Below are 21,218 nucleotides of genomic sequence, written 5' to 3'. Positions count from 1 at the left end.
AGGCGTATAATTTGGGGGATGGGTGGTTAATGTGTCCCAAAGTCCTCAGATTTCAAGGGAGCATGGTAAAGGCATTTTAAAAATTGGACTTTCATAAATACCCATGTCACAATTTCTAGGGTTATCAAGAAAACAGCAGAAATAGTGTGTAAGAGGAAGAAAAAGAGAAAGAGGAAAAAAAAAAAACAGCCCTAAAGAAGAAGGGAGAGGAAAAAGAAAAAAACAGGCATGTTTTTAGAAAGACATTTTAGAAATAGAAAGCACAAAATAAGACAGTAGAAATGAATCCCGATATATATTAGTAAATATAATAAGTGTAAATGGACCAAATGCTCTAGTTAAAAGACAAAGATTATCTTTTTAAAAACTTTTTTTTACAAAAAATTTCAAGTGCATAGAAAAATGGAAGGAATACTACAAAGAATACCACAGTAAAGCCAACTTTAACTATTTGCTGTTTGTTTCCTCTACATGTGTATATATATAGGAGACTAGTAAGAACACATATTTTATGTAGTGAACATTACATAAGGACATAATATTTAAATGGGCATAATGTAGTGTCCACTTTGGAGGCTGAGCAGATCCGGGGTCCCAGCAATCTTTAATAGCATAGTTTATTTGCGTGGTTATCTTTCCAAAGGCTGTCCTTCCAACAGACTCTAGCTGGAGGGTAGGGACCAGGTCAATTTCTCCGATCATTGTATTTGTAAATATTGGTTGCATCTATTAAAAAAGGATGCAGCACAGTGCTTATAACATGGTAAACATTTAATGGAGAGTAGTTTTCATCACATTCGATGCTGCTGTTATTGAAGGCGCTCAGCAGAGTGGCACAAAAGAAGCAAGCAATGGTGGTAGCTCCCTGTATATTTATTGCCTGCCATATGTCACAGCGCCTAGAACACACCATTCACTTATAAACATGTTTACAATAAGAATAAATAGTACTTTCGTTATTATTCAAAGTCTCTACCAGTGCCTGGCACTACATAAGCAAGGGAAAAGTGGAAGTTTCTTCTTATGGAGTAAAGCACTTCACACAACGGCTGGCTCCCACGGGTCCCGAATAAACAACCTCCGGGATGACTGTTCTCAGGGCTGAGTGTCCCGGCCCGGCCCCGCCTCCAGACCTGCACGAGGCCCCGCCCCCTGCCTCCCGGTGGCCCCGCCCCGCGGCCAACGCCGCGCCTGCGCACAACCCCGGGAGGGGCTCCGCGCGCGCAGCTTCCCGCCGCCCGAGCGCGCGCAGGGCCGAACCGGCCAGCCCGCTGCGTGCCTGCGTGCGTGCGTCGCTGCGTGCGTGCGTGCGTGCCGTGCGCTCGCCGGGCACCGCGGCCTCGCCCTCGCCCTCCGCCCCTGCGCCTGCACCGCGTAGGCCGCCCCCCCCCCCCCGCGCGCACCCCGTAGACGACCCCCGCCCGCATCCCGGCAGGCCCCCCCTTTCCGAATTTAAAGGGGGCGCAGCATTAACGCCTCCCGCCTCAGGTGACCTCTTAGGGGTCCCCCCGCCAGAGGTGCCCCGCCGCTGAGGAACATGGCGAAGGTGGAGCAGGTCCTGAGCCTCGAGCCGCAGCACGAGCTCAAATTCCGAGGTAAGCCGGAGGTCCGCCATGTTCGGCCGCGGGCCCGGCCCCGCCGCCCCGCGCCCCCGCCCGCAGGCCCCGGCGGCGCGGCGGTGACGTGGGTCCCCGCGCGGCCCGCGGTCCCCGCCCCGCCCGACGGCGCGTCCGCCCCGCGCACCGAGCCCGTCGGGCAGCCGGGGCCTCCCGGTGCACGCCGTCCGGTCAGGGGCTCTTCCGGCCGAGGGTCAGCTGTTCCCCCCCCCCCACCCCTCCCGCGGGGCCGACCTGTCCGGGGTTCGCCCACCTGTCGCCGCCCCCGAGAGGCCCCGCGCCGACGCCCCCCTTCCCCCGCCCCGCGGCGGACACCTGCAGCCGTGCCCCGTCACACCCCTGCTCCGCGTCTGCACGGCGCTCACACCATCTCCGAGGGCAGTTTTACGCACTTGTGTGCTGCGCTCCCACGCTAGAAGGGAAACTCCATGAGGACAGGACTTGGTCGTTTCTCTGCTGCATGCCCGGCGCTTGTCGGGAGCCCGGGGGACGTCTGCTGCGCCAATGAATGAAAAGGCCCTCGGCGGTTCTGATGGGACGTGGCCCAACTTGCCTGCCTCTGCCTTCCTCGTGCCCGGGGCTCACGTCCGTGCAGCGGGGGGCGGGGGGGCAGGGGCGAGCCGGAGGAAGCCTAGTGCGCCACGTGTGCCTGTGGCCAACCAGGGCCCTTTGGATCGCCAGGCTTCACGCCGCCCGTGTGTTTTCTCCACTGAAGTGTAAGCGTCGCGGGGCAGAGGGGGCCGCGTCAGGCTTGCCCGTTCCTACTTTTCAGATGTGTTGAGTAAACCGTGTGCTCGCTCCGCGCTGAGCCCCGGAGAGACCAGGAATGGACCGCAGACAGGGCCCCAGCTGTCATAGTGCTTACCTTCTCGAGAGGGGAGACGAAGCCGCAAGCAAAAACCCTTTTCAGGTAGTGCTGAGGTCTGGGAAGGAGATCCAGCGGGTGATACAGTGAGAGGACACCTTGTGCGGGGTGGCGATGGCGCGGCTGGAGCGCCAGCACTCGGCCCGCGGTCGGAGCTCAGGCGGTGTTCGTGGAGCGAATGCTGACCAGAGGCACCCTGCTTCCTGTGTGTTGGCGAGAGGTAGTTTAGGGTCACTCTGACTTACCCAGAGTCACCCTGTTGGCATGTGACACATGTGAACTCAGACTTCAGAGCTTAGACTCCTTTCTTGATTTATTTATTTATTTATTTATTTATTTATTTATTTATTTATTTAGAGGGAGAGCGCGCAGGGGAGGGGCAGAGAGAGAGAGCGAGAGCATTCCAAGCAGGCTTCGCACTGCCAGCGCAGAGCCCGACGTGGGGCTCGAACCCACAAACCATGAGATGACCTGAGTGGAAATCAAGAGTTGGACCCTTACCCAGCTGAGCCACCCTGGTGCCCCCCAGAGCTCACAGTCCTTCACGATTATGCTGTCTGCCCCCTGGGAAATACTCCAGAACTGTGGCTGTCACTTTGCCTCCCAAAATAACAGTCGGAAACGATTCTAAATGTGTAAAGAACCAAAGAGTTTCCGGTTGAAATGAACATCAAACAAAAACAAAAAAGCCCCACGAACCTAACGTGGATTGTCATTTGGTGACAGTGCTTCGGCTTGCGTGATGTTACGGCCTCATTCTAGAGCAGCCAGGCTGGGAAGGGAACCCGAGTAGCTACAGTGAATGTGGAGGGCGATGGTTTCCACTTGAATCGTCTGAGGTCCTGCACCCCAGAAGCAGGGCCTGGCTACTCCTGAGTATTGGCACTTTCGTTCATTTTGTTCACTCACGTTTACTGAGTGCCTGTTCCACGTGTCAGAAACCAGGGGAGATGAGTCCCCTTCTCCCTCAACCCCTCACTCCAGGACTTAAGTGAAGGGAAGGGGCAGATGACAGAATCAACCAGGACAGTGCCACGATCTAAGGTGATCGTAGAGCTCCGAGAGCACCAGGGAGGTCCGCTCCTGAAAAAGATGTCATTTGAGCTGAGTTTAAAGGTCAGCTGGAAGCAAACTAGAAGAAGTGGGTGGGGAGTACGTCAGGCAGAGGGAATGCCACGTCTGGAGGCAGGAAGGCCGAGTGAGCCCCTTTGGGGTGCCACTGGTAGTTCTGAGTGACAGCAGCAAGCGGCATTCTCTGGGGTTGCAGGGCAAGGTAGGGCGTGAGGCTAGCTAGGAGACAGGAGTAAGGCTCGAGGCCTGTGCGCAGACTCAGCCAGGATCCAAATTCAAATTGTGTTGCTTCTCCTCAGGTAGTCCCTTGATTGATTCCCACCCCCCCGAACCTGCCCCCAGTACATAACACTCCTCCAATCTTGTGTTATGGAAAGAGGCACTGATTTGAGAAAATTGAAGTTTTTGTTCTGGTTCTTTCAGTTAGAGATGTTTGATATTGGGCTGGCAACTTCACTGCACGAAGTCTGGGGTGAACTCAGTCCATGGGATGGAGCTCACATCTACCTAGCCTCCCGTAGAAAGTTTTGTTGTTGCTTTGGAGTGATGTCATGGCTGTTCAGCAGCTTTGTAAATGCACAGTATTTTACAGAGCTTGGTGGTTGTATTCAGACAACTGGTTTCCTCATTTCAACTTCTTTACCTGCGAGGTGTAGCTAGAGAAACAATGACCCTTCTGGCCCTAGGTTGGCCAAAGTCGTGATGGCCAAAGTCACTGGATATTTGTGCTAGGACAGTGGTCCAAGAAAAGTCAGGGTGTCAGATTGTTGAAAAAGCGGTTGGCTCATGACTTCAGAAAAGGCACCTGCAGTCATATGTAGATGCTGCTTTATGAGATTGGTTTATTTGCTTTAAGCTGAGGGCTAAGACAATTTAGAATAGAGACTCTGTCCTCTGGCTCGCTGTATACAGTTCATTCATTTCAGGATGAGAATTGCCACTTTTAACAGATGTCTTCCAAGTTACTTAGGGTGATGACTCTGACTTCAGGTGGTTTACTTCGAAGAATCAAACCTGCAAGCTCACTTAATAAGGCATTAATTAAAATGCCTAAAATAACACAAATTATCATCCAAAGGAAAACAGTTAATTATCTTTTATTTATTTTTATTTTTTTAAAGTTTATTTTGAGAGCGACAAGGAGAGAGACCAGGCGTGGGAGAGCAGGGGAGGGACAGAGAGAGAGGGAGAGAGAGAATCCCAGGCTGTCAGCACAGAGCCCAATGTGGGGTTCACGCCCATGAACTGTGAGATCATGACCTAGGCGGAAACCAAGAGCTGGACGCTTAACTGACTGAGCCATCCAGGTGCCCTAAAAGTTAATTATCTTTTAAAGGAATAAAAGAATCATCTTTTATTTATTTTTTTAAAAATATCTATTTATTTACTTAATTATCTTTGAGAGAGAGAGAGAGAAAGAGAGAGAGAGAGAACATGTGCACGAGTGGGGAGGAGCAGAGAGAGGGAGAGAGAATCCCAAGCAGGCTCCGTACTGTCAGCACAGAGCCCAGTGTGGGGCTCGAACCCACAAACCATGAGATCGTGACCTGAGCCGAAATTGGGAGTCTGACACCTAACCAACTGAGCCACCCAGGTGCCCCAAGAGTCATCTTTTTTTTCCTTTTTTAAAATTTTTCATGTTTAGTTTTGAGAGAGAGAGAGAGAGCGCAAGCGGAGGAGGGGCAGAGAGAGAGAGGGAGACACAGAATCTGAAGCAAGCTCTAGGCTCTGCAGACTCTATCAGAACATAGAGTCTGATGCGGGGCTGGAACTCATGAGCCGTGAGATCATGACCTGAGCCAAAGTTGGAGGCTTTAAGCGACTGAGCCCCCCCAGGAACCATCTTTCAGATTCAGCCTTAGATGATATGGGATTATATATGTTTGAATCTTTTCCATTTTGGACATTTTTTTTCTTTCTTTTTCTTTCTTTTCTTTTTTTTTTTTTCTTGAGTTTATTTTGAGAGAGAGAGAGAGAGAGAGAGAGAGAGAGTGTGTGTGTGTGTGTGTGTGTGTGTGTGTGTGTGTGTGTAGGGGAGGGGCAGAGAGGGAGAATCCCAAGCAGGCTCCAAGTTGCCAGTGCAGAGCCTGATGTGGGGCTTGAACTCAAGAACTGTGAGATGATGACCTGAGCTAAAACCAAGAGTTGGACGCTTAACCGACTGAGCCATCCAGGAGCCCCACATCTCGGACATCTGTGTGATTATGTTGAAGTTGAGGATGTTACGGAGGGAAAGAACATAGACTTACGTGACTTGTTGTTCAGACTTCCAGAAAGTGCCGGGCTGCCGGTGTTAAGTATTAGCAGGAGAAGGACTGCAGGCTTCCTGGAAGAAGCGTGGCACCGTGACATCTGCCGTGTTGAAATAGTAGAGGCTCATTTGGACTGGAGGACCTTTCTGGAAGAGTTAAGGGTCTTTGGAAACCTGTGAAGTGTGTGCTTTGCCTTGTGGCTCTTGCTGTTGATCTCATTTCTTTCAAGGCCTAACTACTTTCCTTTGCGGCTCCCAACTCTGAGGTCCCACTTGTTGCCCAGCTCAGAGGCAGCTTTCTGAACAAGTCACTTTCAGGGCGTTTTGGTCTCTTATTTTCTTTCTGTTCTCTATCCGCTTCTATCAGATTCCGTCTGCGGTAAATAGTACGTCTTGTGTTTTTTTGGTCATTGTCCAGGACTCTTAATCCTTCTTCACATCCTAGCCCATGACACAGTCACATGAGAGTGGTCTGTTAACCGTCCTCGTGGGTGATTAGTTAAGGTGTAAACCCGCTGTGGATCTTTGCTTTAGTCTGAGACTAAACCACTGGCCTTCAAGAAGTCTCGCCGTTGGTCAGTAGGGGTGGCGCCGGTAGACTGGTGTGGTTAATTACCACCTTGGGGAGAAAATAGGAACCTGGGCACTGTGGATGGAAGGTAGGTGCGCGACCCTGTCTTGTGTGTGAAGAAAGCATGCTTGGAATCACTAGTCCATCCCCTTAAGTTAATGTGTCATTTAATTCTGTTTAGGAAGCCAAAAAATATAAAACCTTGTAGATATAGGCAGTTCAATGCAGTAATTATCTTTCAGATGCTAAGTACAACATTCGTTCTTTTGCTTTAGTATGGCACCGATTTCCTTAACATTTCTTGATCACGTAGAACAGGCTGTGTTTTACAGCACAACAAAATGTCAGCAGTGTGCTTAAGATTCTTTATGGTCGTGGTTTCAATCCATCCTGAATAGATTATCTTCATTTATTTAATTATTAACCAGCTTGCTCATCAAAAGCAAGTGGCATTAAACTTACTAAGCTTTAATCAAACTTCAATCTTCTTCGATTGTACTATTTACTTCTGACTTTATGTTCCTGGGGAAAAATGTGAGCCAGAAGTTAACTTTCTTTTATTCGCTTACTTACCATCTTCGTGGTTAACTCCTTAAGTGAAAAAAATGGGTAGACTTGGCCATGTCCTCGTATCTGGAAAATGGTGATAGTTCCTAGATGTGTGTGGTTGTAACTTGCATCATAGTTCTCTTCATAATTACCTGGTAGCTTTGCATCTGTGTGTGGATTTATTAAAATAATTAGTCTGAGCTGATGCTTATTTTTAAAAAAAAAATTTTTTTTTTCAACGTTTATTTATTTTTGGGACAGAGAGAGACAGAGCATGAACGGGGGAGGGGCAGAGAGAGAGGGAGACACAGAATCGGAAACAGGCTCCAGGCTCTGAGCCATCAGCCCAGAGCCTGACGCGGGGCTCGAACTCCTGGACCGTGAGATCGTGACCTGGCTGAAGTCGGACGCTTCACCGACTGCGCCACCCAGGCGCCCCTGAGCTGATGCTTATTAAAGACATGAAATCTTAAACATTATTGTCACTGTCTGTTATTTATTACAGTGGGATAGCATCTTTTTTTCTAATGCTGAGGACAAAATACTGAGAACTTTGACCCTGCGATATGACCACTGCATAGTTGAAAATTAGGGGAAGAGTCAAGGGAGTAAACTATGTTGGTTACTCCTGGTAACTCCGCGCAAACCATAATAAGCTGCATATAACTCCATGGATACTCCATGTAACTCCATGTAAACTATGTTGCTACTCCCCTGAGGCTCGATTTTTAAAATCTGTAACTTGAATTTTTACATAAGGAATCATCTCCAAAGATCGCCTCATCCACTCCCCATCTGTATTTGAAAAATTTGCCGTCTGAAGGCTGACCATGATTTGGAACAAATGAGCACAGCTTTCAGCAAGGTGACAAGAAAGAGGGCTGAGTTCCATTAGTCAAGACAAGGTTGCCATAGAGTGTCTTTAATAAAATAAAATAAAAGCCTTCCGCGCAGTAATTTTGCAGCAGGGATTGTGTTAAAAACAAAGTGACATTATGCTTTCTAGGCTCGCTTCCTCGTTTTCTATCCTTTTAGGCCCCTTTCAGGCTGTCATCAGCATAGCGTATCTGCGCTTGCTTTGGCCCTTGCTCAGTGGCTGTGTGCCTTCTTTGAAGTTTCTACCTGACAGACCTGGGCTGCTGGCTTTACAAAAACAAGAGTCGTTTAAAGCAGCTTTGTTTATGGAAACAAAGTTACCGGACTTGACAGACATTTTAAGATTTTTTTTTCTTTTTAAATCAGCGCGGCAGAAAAGTATCTCTAGAATATCTATTTTTCAAAATGTTAAATGTGTTAACAGAAGCTGTTGATGTTTAGATACAACTTAAAGTGCTTTAGCCTTTCTTGCCTTGCATGGGAAAAAAAATCATTGAGGAAATGGCATGGTTCCATGGGAAGCACTCCTGAAGTGCTTTCTTTTAATAACGTTTTAGACAGAACTGTAAAGCTGTAGCAACACGACCTTAGAGTTTTCCTTTATCCTTTCAGAGGGTTATCATCAGTCTTTGACTAGTAGGTTAGTTTTTCTTTTCATCAGTGTCAGATAATGTCTTCAGTCAGACTTTGTGGTTTATGGGTGTGTGTCCACGTCCGCGTGGGCAGCCAGTGTTGCTTGTGGGTCCACATTGTTACAGATAACCTGTGATAATGTTTGAGTTTGTATACAGTTGGCAGCTCAGTAGGCTCCTGCAGCGTCAGCCTATCTGGGAAGGGTGGTTAGGGAAATACTTATTTGGGGGAGAGAGAGAGACTGTTGTTTGTGCCTTTTGGATTGTTCTCTAAGGCAGTGGGATGGACCCCGGGACCATTTACCTATATGTAAATTGCTCGTGATGCGGCTTGGAACAACTCTGAGTTGCTTGGATTGTCTAAGGCTTGGAGAGCGCCAGAGAACGGCGGAACGGAAAGCTGAACCTGGCGAGCTAGGAGCAGAGGGCATATTTACTTGTAAGGGGCTGAGTGGGCGACTCCCCCTGCTTCCCCTCTGGGTTGGGCGTGGAGTTAAAAGCAGTGGCTGTATGCGGATGTCCATTTGGAAGAGCAAAGGTAGGGGAAGGACGAACATTTCTGGAAGATGGATGTTTAATTTCCAGGAAATAGTGCACAGAGTGTAAGGACTGTCCATAGATGCTTGCTGTTTTCTATCTCGTTTACCCCGCGCCACAGTCCTGTGAGGTCAGTTACTCGGCGGTTAGGCAGCGGGCCCCTGAAGGAGGCTGCGGTGGTAAATGGTGGTGCAGGGATTTCACCCTGGTGTGCCCGGAGCTAAAGGCCACTTCTTTTCGGTACGTCCCCGTCAGCTCTTTAGAACGAACTCATGAAGGGATTCATTCCTGGGGGAGGGATGCAGAGGATTCATAACCGTTAAGGAAGTGTTAGTAGCTGTCAGGATAATTTCTTAAGAACGTTAATTAATTAAAAATTATTCTTCGTGGAGTTTTTTATGAAGGATTCTGGACCGTACTTTTTATTTAAAAAGTTCATGTCGATGACTGTGTAGCATTCTTTGGTTTACCTTGTGAATATTCACTTTTTATATCAGATCTTGATGGTACTTAACGATTCTGTGTGTGTAAAAAACATTAGCGTTCGAGTAATTTGCAGCTGTGTTCTTGAGTCTTTGGACGGTAGTGTGAGATGTGTGCGTGATAGGGAAGTCACAGGTTTGCAGTTTTGCGAAGTGGGTATCCTGGAAGGTAAGATAGGAATATCTAACATAAATGACCTTTCAGGTGCCACCTTCGGCTCTGCTGGTGGGGCTCTAAACCCTTTAGTGCCGATGCTCCTGCTAGGCCCCTGCCTTCAGCCGGAAGCGAAAAGGGTAAGTTAGTAGATAACCAGAGGTTTCTCGACTGCTGAAAGAGACTACTTCACGGGGTATAGTAACAGAAAGTGTCGTTTTATTCTGTACGAGCTGTGCTTTGGGAAGCCTCGCTCCGCCGCGTGATGACCTACACGCATACACGTCCAGCTGGAGAGGGTTTGGAGACCTGCACGGATATGATGATTGTGTGCGTAATAGACGGTCGTCCAGTTGTGAACATTTTGGGTGTCTTCCTTTTCCACAGCTCCTCCTTTGAGGTTTTCTTCGTGGACAGACCGCGCCTTCTTGTCTGGTGGAAGGAACAGAACATGCGGCTGATGGAGGGTGGGTTCCACCACCACATAGTGAAAGCTTCTGTGGACCAGGCATTGGGTCGGGGACTGAGGAGTCCTGGCTCGCAAGGTTCCCCGCCTGTAGGTGGTAGAGGGCAGGGCACACCCTGGAGACAGCGCACTTACGGGCCGTCTCCAGCTGGAAGCTTAGACGAAGCTGTGCGGGTTCCTCTTCCGGGTTTCGATCTCCCAGGGAAGGGGGCATCTGAGATTTGTGACTTGCTGGGCTCTTACTGTGTGCGAGGCATTTTTCTGTACCTGCTCACTCATGTAGTTCTTACAACAGCTTAGGAAGTGGAAACAGTTAGGATGTTCAGGTTCAGGAACCTGAATTAGGGGTGGAGCTGGGATTTGAACGAGATCTGCCCGCCAAGCCCGCGTCCTTTATCCTTACGTTGGCTGTATCTCTTCCCTTCGCGACCAGTGGGCGTGTGGCTGAGTAGGAAGGCCCTAGGTTTTCTTATCTATTATGTTGTTAGGAAGATGAAAGGGGGTCTGGCAGCAGGACAGTGGGCCTCGAGAAGGAGAATTGAACGAGAAACGAGAGAAAAAGGAAGGAAAGGTGCTTCCTGGTAATCTCGGCCCGTAATGGCCTCCTCGCATGCTGACATGAGGCGCAGAGTTGTTCTGGAGCCTTGGAGTGCCTGACTGACGTTAAACGTACCTTTCTTCCGATTCTTTTCTCCCCTAAGAACTCACGTTCTAACTCGATCACTTCTGACCATGTCATTAATGTGTTCGTGTTAAAAATTGTGTCCTGGTATTATCACCGCATCTTCCCTTCTGCCACCCGTCGGCCTACGTGAGGCCCTTTATTTTCTAGTGCCTGCGACCCCCGTGTGATTGTCGCTTAGCTGCTACTATTTTCCTTCGGTCGCATCATTCAGCAGCTATGGTAGAGTAGAGAAAAGGGAAGGAAAGGAATGGCACCTGTCTGGGAAGTCAGCATCATCATCATCTCCGGTGTAGAAGTGAGAGGACCTAGGCCTGGACTCTGAAGACGTATAATTTGCACCGGTCTCTCAGCGGCACAGCGTGTGTGTTTTGTGTTACGAAGGGGGGCTTTGTTCCCTCTGGCGCTGTCACTTGGGAGACCCTCTGCTAATCTCACTGGCTTTGATTTCCTCTTCTGTTGGATGAGGGGGCTTGACCTGAACATCACTGGCTGTTCCATCCAGCTCTAGCCTTGAGAACGGGACATTCAAGTTTATTTTAGCTGGAGACAGCTAAACGGGACATTTATTTTAGCTGAAGCAGAAAGATGGAAAGCCCCTTGAGGGCAGAAACTGGGGCTTGTGTTTCCCATAGAACCTGCTGGTGCCTTAGTGGGCGCCCGGGTATTCAATTAACAAACCGTCTTGGTCCTGTTTAAAAGTTCAGTCAGTGTCAGGATTCTGTCAACCTTTCCTGAGTATTCTTAGACCTTTTCTCATCTAGCTTTTTTCTGCATCTCCTCGGATTGCACAGATTGTATATCATTTGCATATTTTATGTCTTACTCTTGGGTGCTTCATTTTCCAACTGCTTTATTTTCTCTTCTAGAATGCAAACTCCTGTAGGTTTTGTTTCTTTAGTTTTTCCAGCAATGACTAATAGAACATGCCTTCTTTTTCTCCAGGTACTTTGTAAGAACCTCACCTTTCCTTTTTTGTTTGTTTTTTTGTTTTGTTTTGTTTTGTTTTCTTTTTTTTTTTTTTTTTGGAGCAGTTTTAGATTCCCGGTAAAGGTAACAGGAAGGTACAGAGATTTTGTATATACCCTTTGTTCCCACAGGCATAGCCTCCCCCGTTATCAACACCGCCCATGGGAGTAGCACATTTGTCACAATTTATGAACCTACACAGCTACATTATCATCTCCTAAAGTCCATAGCTTGTATTATGGTTCACACTTCGGGTTTGGACAATGTATAATGATACGTATCTACCATAATAATATTATGAAGAGCAATTGCATTGCCCTAAAAATCCTGTTTTTCAACCTACTCATCCCTCTCTTCTCTCCAGCCCCTGGCAACTACTGATCTTTTTACCGTCTCCATAGTTTTATCTTTTTCAGAATATCGTGGAGTTGGAATCATAGAGTATGTAGCCTTTTCAGATTGATTTCTTTCACTTAGTAATGACTATATTCTTTTCCTGTGGTTTTCTTCCACTAACCCCAAAGAAAGGACACGACCCTGGACATGGTCATCTTTTTAGTATTCCGTAGGACCATTTGAAACAGAAGCATACCTAAGACTGGAAAGAGGGATTTGCTGAAAAACCAAAGGTTTGTCCTTGTGGAGGCTTATTTGAATTCTCATTCTGTTGGTTGAATTGATTTGTTGGCATATAAATGTATCCTGATGGACTGCTCTGAAAATCTAAGTCCATGCTTTGTGACCTTTTTAAAGTCAGACACTGCTTTACTAATTGGATGAAGGAAAGCCATGCATCACTCCTTAGAGAGTCTGCAGGTGTGTTCGTTCAGGACTTCTCGTGTGATTTGGGGACAGGAGGATCGCAGTTCCCGTGGGTGTCTCGTTGACCTCCGGTGTCAGAGAATGGCGGAGGGGGAGAAACACGCGAGGTCAGCTGGAGAAGTCCCGAGGAACTTGGTCAGTTCACTTGGGTCTTTTTGTTTCCTCCTCTCGTTCTTTTTTCAAATGAATGCGTTTGCTGCCTTTCTCCCGCAGAGAGAGTTTCTCTCTTTCTTCACTATCCAACGCTGAGCGCGGTGCTGGGTGCTGGCGGCCTAGTCGTCTTCGGTACGCACCTGAGCGTCGTCTCGTCCGCCTCAGTCTTGGTGGCCCTCCTTACTTGTTCCCCCTTCACGTGCCTCCTTTTCCTCACAAGCTCCTGGATGTAGCGGTCCTAATGGCCATTTCCCCGGCACCCGGGCACCCCCCTGTTGCCGCCTCAGCACGCGCCCCTCCGCTCCTGAGCCCTGCTTCCGTCCCCAGCCTCGTCCCCGCGGGCTTCTCCCACCCAGGGGCCCGCTTTTGCCCGCTCCCCCTGGAGTCCTGCCGCGAATGCTCAGGGCGATAGGTTTTCTCCCCCTCTTCTCGCTTTTCCTTCTCCGCGTCCCTCACTGTCCTCCCTCGACCCCGCTGGGGAGGTCTTCCTTGGCACTTGCGGGTGGCCCGGTGACCGCCAGAGGACCGCAGGCCTCACCCGAGCCCATACACGGGGCCGCGGGGGCGGGGGGTGCAGTAGGTGCCAAACCGCACCCCTCGCTCCCTTGTCTTTTTCTCCTCCCGGCTCCTCGTCCCGCAGAGACTGCTGTGTGAGCGGGGCCCACGTCCGCGCGGTTGACCAGTTCGGTGACTCAGAAAGCCCGTGACTCAGATCTGCCCCTTCTTCCTTGTTCCTCCGTGGCTGCCTCGCTTCCCCCGGGTGACTGTCCTACCTCTTCGCTGGCCTTCCTGTCTGAGTCCTCTGTCTTGTGTCCGTCCTGGTGACGCTTTCACGTGCGCGGGTCCGGCTCATCTCTTGCTTGCCTGAAATCATTGAATGCCTCCCCGTTGTCAAAAGAGCGAAGTGTACGTTTTTTAACAAGACCCGGAAGATGGTCCGTGCCTGTCGCATTGGTCTCCGGCGTCTTCTCTCCTCCACTCAGGTTCCAGCCGTTCCTTCTCCCCGGTGCTGGGGCTTTGCAGAGGTTGTCTTCCGCCACGCAGAATGGGTCCGTTCCTCCCCCGGTGTCGCTGCTCCCTGCCACGTACCTCAGGGCTCGACACGGCTTCCGTCCTTGAGGTTGCTTTCCTGTCGCCCTCGCCACTCACGCTGTCCTGTGTCCTGTGCTCCCACACTTACCGTAGTAAGGAGTGTTTGGTTTCTTGACCCCCTTCCTCGTTCGCTTACAAGACCTTTGTCTTTTGCCCCCAGACGCCGCCGCCGGTGCCCTGCACGGTGCACGGCCCGGGGCAGGCTCTCCAGGCGTCCGCTGATGGTGTCTGGGCTTACGCATATTGAGAGAGGGGAGCAGGGAGAGGAGAAGACTTTCTGCGGCGGAGGCTGGGCAAGTCCACCCCTCAGCAGAGCCAGCCGGGAGCAGCCGGCCGGGTGGACCCCGTGCCCTCCGCTCAGAAACACTTAAGGTTTCCTGCCGTGCCGGCGCTTCCGTCTGTCTGCACGCCTCTCTTCCCACCCGTCCTCCCCCGCCGTTTCAGAGTCAGAACTGCTCCCTCACCCCGTATCCTTTCCCGTCGCGGATGGTATCTTGCTCCGTTAGCCAGCCCGGCCGGTGTCTCACGTTTCTCCTCCGCTTACCTCCTGCCCGGTGCCTGCAGACGTGCTTCCTTCCGTTTCCCTTCCTGAAAAGAAGTCGCGTACCCCAGATCTTCCCCTGCGGACGCGGACGCCCAGTCCTCCATCACAACTACATTTCTGGAAACACTGACTCTCGGTCACTGGCTTACGCCCTCACTTCCCTGTCAGTTCTCAGGCCTCACCGCTCCACTGAAACCTCTTGTGCTTCACCGGGTTTCTCTCTGCGACATTTATCTTTGACTTTTCCGGTGAACTGCCCACCTCTTCATCGTTTCTTTTACCGGGTGTTGACATTACCCAGGCTCTGTCCTCCGTCTTCTCCATTTAACCGTTTTCTTTCTGCTTTCTCATTAACAGCGCCTTCAGCTGTCCCTTCTACACAGAAAACTTCCAAATTTGTATCTCCAAGCAGGTCTTCTGATCTCTGCGGTGTGCCTCCTGCCATCCCTGCCTGTCGGGTTGTCACGCAAGTGCCCCAGACTCCACGTGTCCCGTACTCTGCGTGCAGAGTTCATCCACATGTTCCCGTCCAGCGGGTCTTTCACATCTTGGCAATGGCCCCTCCAGTCTGCTGGGTGATCCAGAAGTCCCAAACTCCTGTTGCCCCGAGGCTCCACCTCCGACACCCGACACCCGCTCAAGCCATTGTATTCAGCACCACGTGCACCCCTTTGCTGCTTTGATCTCCACTGCCACATCCTGAGGATAGGCCCCTTCCCTTCCGGATTATTCCCCCCGTCCCAGCTCCGTTCCTGATTCTCCCTACTTCCCTCACCCTTCAAACTATCCTGTATACGGTTTTCAGAGTTATTTTTCTAAAATTGAAATTTGATCATGTCATTTCTTTATTTTAAAGCGTTCATTGGCTCCCTAGATCACATGGGTTAGTGTTCAGGATTCCTAGGCCAGGATCAAAGCCTTTCAAAATTGGGCTTTTGTTTTCCTTTTTTTAAACAGTGCCAGCTTTTATTTTCCATGTTAACAACTGTAGTATTTATATGCTGTTCAGAATAAGAAGCCCTCAGACACACACACGCACGCACACATGCGCTCACACTCATATACATAGTCAAATATGTGCAAATGCATACCTTCTTATTTCTGGTTTATACTAAATGCTGTAGAGGCAATGGAAACTTTCAGAGCCCCTGTCAGAAAAGAGAAGCCCATTTTTTTCTTCACACTTACCTTCCTAGAATTATTTTTTTTTAGTTTTTTATTAAAAAAATTTTTTTAGGGGCGCCTGGGTGGCACAGTCGGTTAAGCGTCCAACTTCAGCCAGGTCACGATCTCGCGGTCCGTGAGTTCGAGCCCCGCGTCGGGCTCTGGGCTGATGGCTCGGAGCCTGGAGCCTGTTTCCGATTCTGTGTCTCCCTCTCTCTCTGCCCCTCCCCCGTTCATGCTCTGTCTCTCTCTGTCCCAAAAATAAATAAACGTTGAAAAAAAAATTTTTTTTTAAATAAAAAAAATTAAAAAAAAATTTTTTTAATGTTTATTTATTTTTGAGAGAGAGACACACAGAGTCTATCTGTGGGGGAGGGAGAGAGAGAAGGGGAGACACAGAATCCGAAGAAGGCTCCAGACCCCAAGCTTTCAGCACAGAGCCCAGCACGGGGCTCGAACTCATATACTGTGAGATCATGACCTGAGCTGAAGTTGGACATTCAAGCAACTGAGCCACCCAGGCGCCCCCCCCCCCCCCCCCCGCCCCGGAATTATTTTAATATTCTTCCTTTCATTTCCTCATGCGGAGCTCATTGTCATACTTGCATAGGGTTAAGGTAATTAGTTTTTACAGTTTATTTTTACTTAAACTGTAAGGTTTTTATTTTATTTTGTATTTTTTTAAGTTTGTTTATGTTGCGATTTAGAGAGAGATTGAGCGGGGGTGGGGGGTGGGGAGCGAGAGAGCAAGAGCGAGAGCGAGAGAATCCCGAGCCGGCTCTGTGCTGTCAGCAAAGAGTCCGGTGGGGGGACTCAGTTCCACGAACCATGAGATCAGGTCCTGAGCCGAGCCCGAGAGCCGGAAGCTCAACCGACTGAACCACCCAGGTGCCCTGAACTGTAAACTTTTTAAAGAGCATTTGTCAGCTTCATCCACTTCCCTCGTGCCGCCTCGGCTGTGACCCTCTGTTTTCCTCCGTAAAGACCCCACTTCAGTCGCTTCACACTGCTTTCACCAGGCCTTTCCTCCGGCCCCGAAAGCGTGTCGGTTCATCTTTTCAGACTCCAGCCCTTCCGTCAGCGTTCAGCCCCCCACTCTCCCCACCCTCCTGTGTTTACGTAAAATGTTACGTATTACCTTTAATATAGTATTCGGTGCAGTGAGTGGTGATATAAAACCCTTGAGTTAAAAGACTGTGAACTCTGGGGCCAAACTGCTTGGATGTGAATCTTGGACCCTATGTCATATGGGTCATAAGATCTTTGGTAAAGTATTTAACTTCCCTGTGCCTCATATTCTTCACTATGGGGCATGTTAGGATTAAATGAGTTAATACAGGTGAAGTGTTTGAAATAGACCTGGCACGTAGATACATACATTTATTTATTTATTTATTTATTTATTTATTTATTTATTTATAAATGTTTATTTTTGAGAGAGAGTGCGCGCGAGTGTTTGTGCAAGTGGGGGAGGGGCAGAGAGGGGGGACAGAGGATCGGAAGCGGGCTCTGCACTGACAGCAGCCAGCCCGATGTGGGGCTTGAACTCGTGAACTGCGAGATCATGACCTGAGCCAAAGTTGGACGCTCGACTGAGCCACCCAGGTGCCCCTATTTATTCATTTTTAAGAAGATTTCCTATCTTAGATTTTTAATGTTATCTGTACCCATAACACGGGGCTTGACTTACAACCCCGAGGTCCAAGAGTCGCATGCTCTACTGACGAGCCAGCCAGGCATCCCGGACCTGGCACGACTGAATGTTACCTGGTGTCTGATCATTTCTTCCCCCTCCCCCTGCAGATATATCGTCCTAGAGCCTCAGTCCCACATTCCTGTTTCCTAATTCTGGATGGGTCCTGGAATGGTCCTCCCAGCATGCTTCAGGTCTCCCGGGGTTCGGGTAGGAGCAGCAGAGCCATGTCTGTGGCTGGGGGCTTAGCACAGCTGCCGGGCAGTTCATTCATCAGTTCCTGTTTGAATGCCTAGAACGTGCTAAGTATCGTTCTGGATACTCGAGAGACCGAGGTGAAAAACTGACAAACCCTTGCCTTAGTGAGCTCATCTTCCAGTAGGGACGATGGGCCCTAAATAAATAAACAAACAGGAAATGTGTATAACTTGGTGCCAGATAATAGTAGCTGCTGAGTGGGGCAGTGGGAAGGGAGGTGTTGTGCACAGGTTAAAGGGGTTTGGCAGTGGGTTTTCTTTTCAAGAGGCTGACTGGAGGGGCACCTGGGTGGCTCAGTCGGTGAAGCATCTGACTTTGGCTCAGGTCGTAATCTCATGGCCTGTGAGTTTGAGCCCCTTGTTGGGCTCTATGCTGACGGCTCAGAGCCTGGAGCCTGCTTCGGATTCTCTGTCTCCCTCTCTCTCTGCCCCTTCCCTGATCATGCTCTGTCTCTCTCTCCTTCAAAAATAAATAAACGTTAAAAAAAATAAAGAAAGAAAGAGAAAGAGAAGGAAAGAAAGAAGGAAAGAGAGAGAAGGAAGGAAAGAAGGAAAGCAAGCAAGCAGTGACTGGAGAAGGCTGTGTTCCTGAGAAGGTGATATTTGAGGTGAGACCTGTTTGAAATGAGTGTGCAAGCCATACACACATCTGAGGGAAGAGCATTCCAGACAGGCGAGGGCAGGGGCAAGTGCAGGGCCCCAGAAGGCACCGAGCTTGGAGTGTTCAAGGAGCAGGAAGCTCAGGTGCCCGCAGAAAAGGAGTTCTCTAGTGGACAGTAGAGGAGGGTCTCAGAGAGGAAGGAGGAGCCCTCTGGTAGGCCAGCCACAGCAGGGACTTGGGATTTCGTTGTGAGTGCTCGAGACACCATGGAGGGTTCTGAGCAAGAGTCTGATTTCCTTTCCTTTCCTTTCCTTTCCTTTCCTTTCCTTTCCTTTCCGCTCCGCTCCGCTCCGCTCCGCTCCTTTCCCCTCCTTTCTTCTCCTTTCTTCTCCTTTCCTATTTATTTATTTAATGTATTAAGATTTTAATCTACACCCCATGCGGAGCTCGAACTTACAACCCCAGGATCAGGGGTTGCACGCTCTACTGTCTGAACCAGCAGGCTCCCCTGGAGTCTGTGTTTAAATGGCCACGGCGTGGGGTGGGGAGAGTGGGCTCTGAGAGACGGGAGGGAAGGGAGGTGTGTGGGTGATGGCGTGTATGGAAGCCGTAAGGCTACTACAATAACCCAGGCCAAGTGTACAAGACGGACCGTGGCTAGGACCAGGGAGGGCGGCGGCCGTGGAGAGAATGTGGTGACAGGTGCTCGCATTCCAGATGTGTGTTGTAGGTAGACCTGGCTGATGGGTTTCGTGCAGAGTGGAGCGTCGAGGAGGGGGAACCAAGATCCCTGCTTTTGGCCCGAGTATTTTGGTGAGGGGTGGGTCCTTTTCCTGAGATGGGGAAGCAGTGGGTTTGGGGCAGGGGACTGGGACTCCAGAGGGTGGTTGGTGCCTGATAAACTTCAGATGCTTGGTGCACCTGCAAGCCAACATCCAGGGAGAGGAGCAGGCTGTGGATAGAAATTTGGCAGTCATTAGCTTATTGTTAGGATGTGGTATTGGAAGGAATACTTGGTTTTCCAGTTGAGAGATTAGGGAAGCCTTTCCAAAGGAGGAGGCATTTGAGCGATACTTTGAAGGATAAGTATGATTCCTAAAGGCAGAGAAAGGGGGAAGTAGATATTTTTTATCCAAGCCTCACGGCCTTTTCCCCTGGTCTCTGGTTGAATTTGTTTAAGAAGCTGCTGACCTGCTTGGTAATCTCTTTCCTGGGGTCTCCACTTAGGTTCTCTGTTGAAAAGGAAACCAGAGCAGATGGCACACTGACTGACAGCACGTCCTCTCTCTCATTGTTCACCAACTGAAAATGCAAGGTGGACCATGGGGGCACAGAACGCCGCACAGGCTTTGCTTCACCCCTCCGTGTGTCTGCTGCGAACGGGGACGTGTTCGTTGTGGAAGCTTTTCATGTGCTGTCATCTTCGCTAAAGATTGGACACTTCGGGGGAGTTTTTACTTGTGTTGGTATCTTACCCACTTGACTTGAACTGTTAATTTACATTTTTTTTTAATGCTGATTTATTTTTGAGAGAGAGAAAGAGCACGAGCGGGGAAGGGGCAGAGAGAGAGGGAGACACAGAATCGGAAGCAGGCTCCAGGCTCCGAGCCGGCAGCACAGAGCCCGACGCGGGGCTCGAACCCACAAACTGTGAGATCGTGACCTGAGCTGAAGTTGGACGCTCAACCGACTGAGCCCCCCAGGCGCCCCTTGAACTTTTAATTTTTAACTTACTCAAATTAAAACCGCAACTACAACCATGAGAAATTGGGACCCTTTGTTCCCTCACCACGTATATCCCTCACTTGGGCGTAATGTCTGTCTTTTCTTTTTTTAAAGTTTCTTTATTTTGAGAGAATGCTAGTGGGGGAGGGGCAAGAGAGAGAATTCCAAATAGGCTCAGTACCGTCAGCACAGAGCCCCATCCCGTGAACCGTGAGATCATGACCTGAGCTGAAATCGGGGAGTCAGATGCTCAACCAACTGAGCCACCCAAGGCGCCCCCATGACGTCTGTCTTGACTCTTATTGCTTTGTGTGGAAAAAATGAGTCACGTTTCGCCAGTCTCCTGTTGAGCTAGAATTTTATTTGGAGTGGCATGTTGCTTATCTTCTTATTTTTGAAATCACTGTAATCACAGATTTTGGTCTTCTGGTAGGAGAAAAGTGACCAGGTGTTTGCTAGTCAATGCATAAAGATTGTGCTTTGAAAAAATTCAGTTGAATTAGACCATTAATGGCCTGAGACACTTAGAACTGATACGTAAAATTGCTACTAGTCAGGTGGGGTGTTATTACCTTAAAATACTCTTCAACTGTCTGCTCTTGTCTCAGTACTGAGTATAGATAGGATTATAAAGCTTCAGCCCTTATGTAATACTTTTAGCTCTTTTTCTATTTAGAAAAAAAAAAGTGTTGCATTAATGGAAAGTAGTGACAGTACTTGATCTCTAGATGGGTCAAGGCTTCCAGTCTTCACAGTTCTGATAATAGATTTTGTCAACATTTTAGGTTTGCATCTTTGTCTTGAATTAATGAGACCACTGCTACATTAACCATATTTTTAAATGATAACCTTGATTTTTTTTAAAGTTTACTTATTTTGAGAGAGAGAGAGAGAGAGAGAGAGAGAGAGAGAAAGTGAGTGTGTGTGAGGGGCAGAGAGAGAGGGAGAGAGAATCCCAGGCAGGCTCTGTGCTGTGAGCGTGGAGCCTGATGCAGGGCTCGAACCCACAATCTGTGACATAATGACCTGAGCCAAAATCAAGAGTCAGATGCTTAACTGACGGAGCCACCCGGGCACCCCCAGCCTTGATTTTTATAAATGACACAAGAATGGCTGTTGATGTAGGTATTTTGGTTTTCAGCAACTCCACAATTCAGGATGCCAGTATTCTTATATATACAAGGCATCCTGGGCAAGAAGAAAATGATTTCAAACATTGCCGAGATCTGATGTAAACCAAAGGTAGCTTTCTTTATGTGGAGAAAAACTTAAATACAGAAAAATACAGATAATGTAGTAAACAGCCAAATACAGAGTAGCAAAATGTTAACAGTCTGTTCCAGTTGCTTTAAATCTTCCTTTCTTTAATAAGTAAACTTTCCTAAGAATTTGAAGACACTCCTGCCCATTCATGCTCGTCTCTTTTCTTTATTCTCCAGAGGAGTT

The 21,218-nt window shown here is 49.1% G+C and overlaps 1 protein-coding gene across 1 annotated transcript in view; it reads left to right on the top strand.

The window, feature by feature from the left end:
- The first annotated feature begins 1,195 nt into the window (after positions 1 to 1,195).
- The window catches only part of VAPB (VAMP associated protein B and C), a 59,657-nt gene continuing 39,634 nt past the window's right edge, over positions 1,196 to 21,218 (top strand). Inside the window, exon 1 of the mRNA XM_043553597.1 lies at positions 1,196 to 1,595. Within this exon, the coding sequence (XP_043409532.1) occupies positions 1,538 to 1,595 (58 nt within the window). The 5' untranslated portion in view covers positions 1,196 to 1,537. The remainder of the gene's footprint in view (positions 1,596 to 21,218) is intronic.

Source organism: Prionailurus bengalensis, chromosome A3 (genome assembly GCF_016509475.1).
Source record: "Prionailurus bengalensis isolate Pbe53 chromosome A3, Fcat_Pben_1.1_paternal_pri, whole genome shotgun sequence".
Classification (NCBI taxonomy): domain Eukaryota; kingdom Metazoa; phylum Chordata; class Mammalia; order Carnivora; family Felidae; genus Prionailurus; species Prionailurus bengalensis.
The sequence above is the reverse complement of the archived record's forward strand: the minus strand, read 5'-3'. Positions and strand labels throughout refer to the sequence as shown.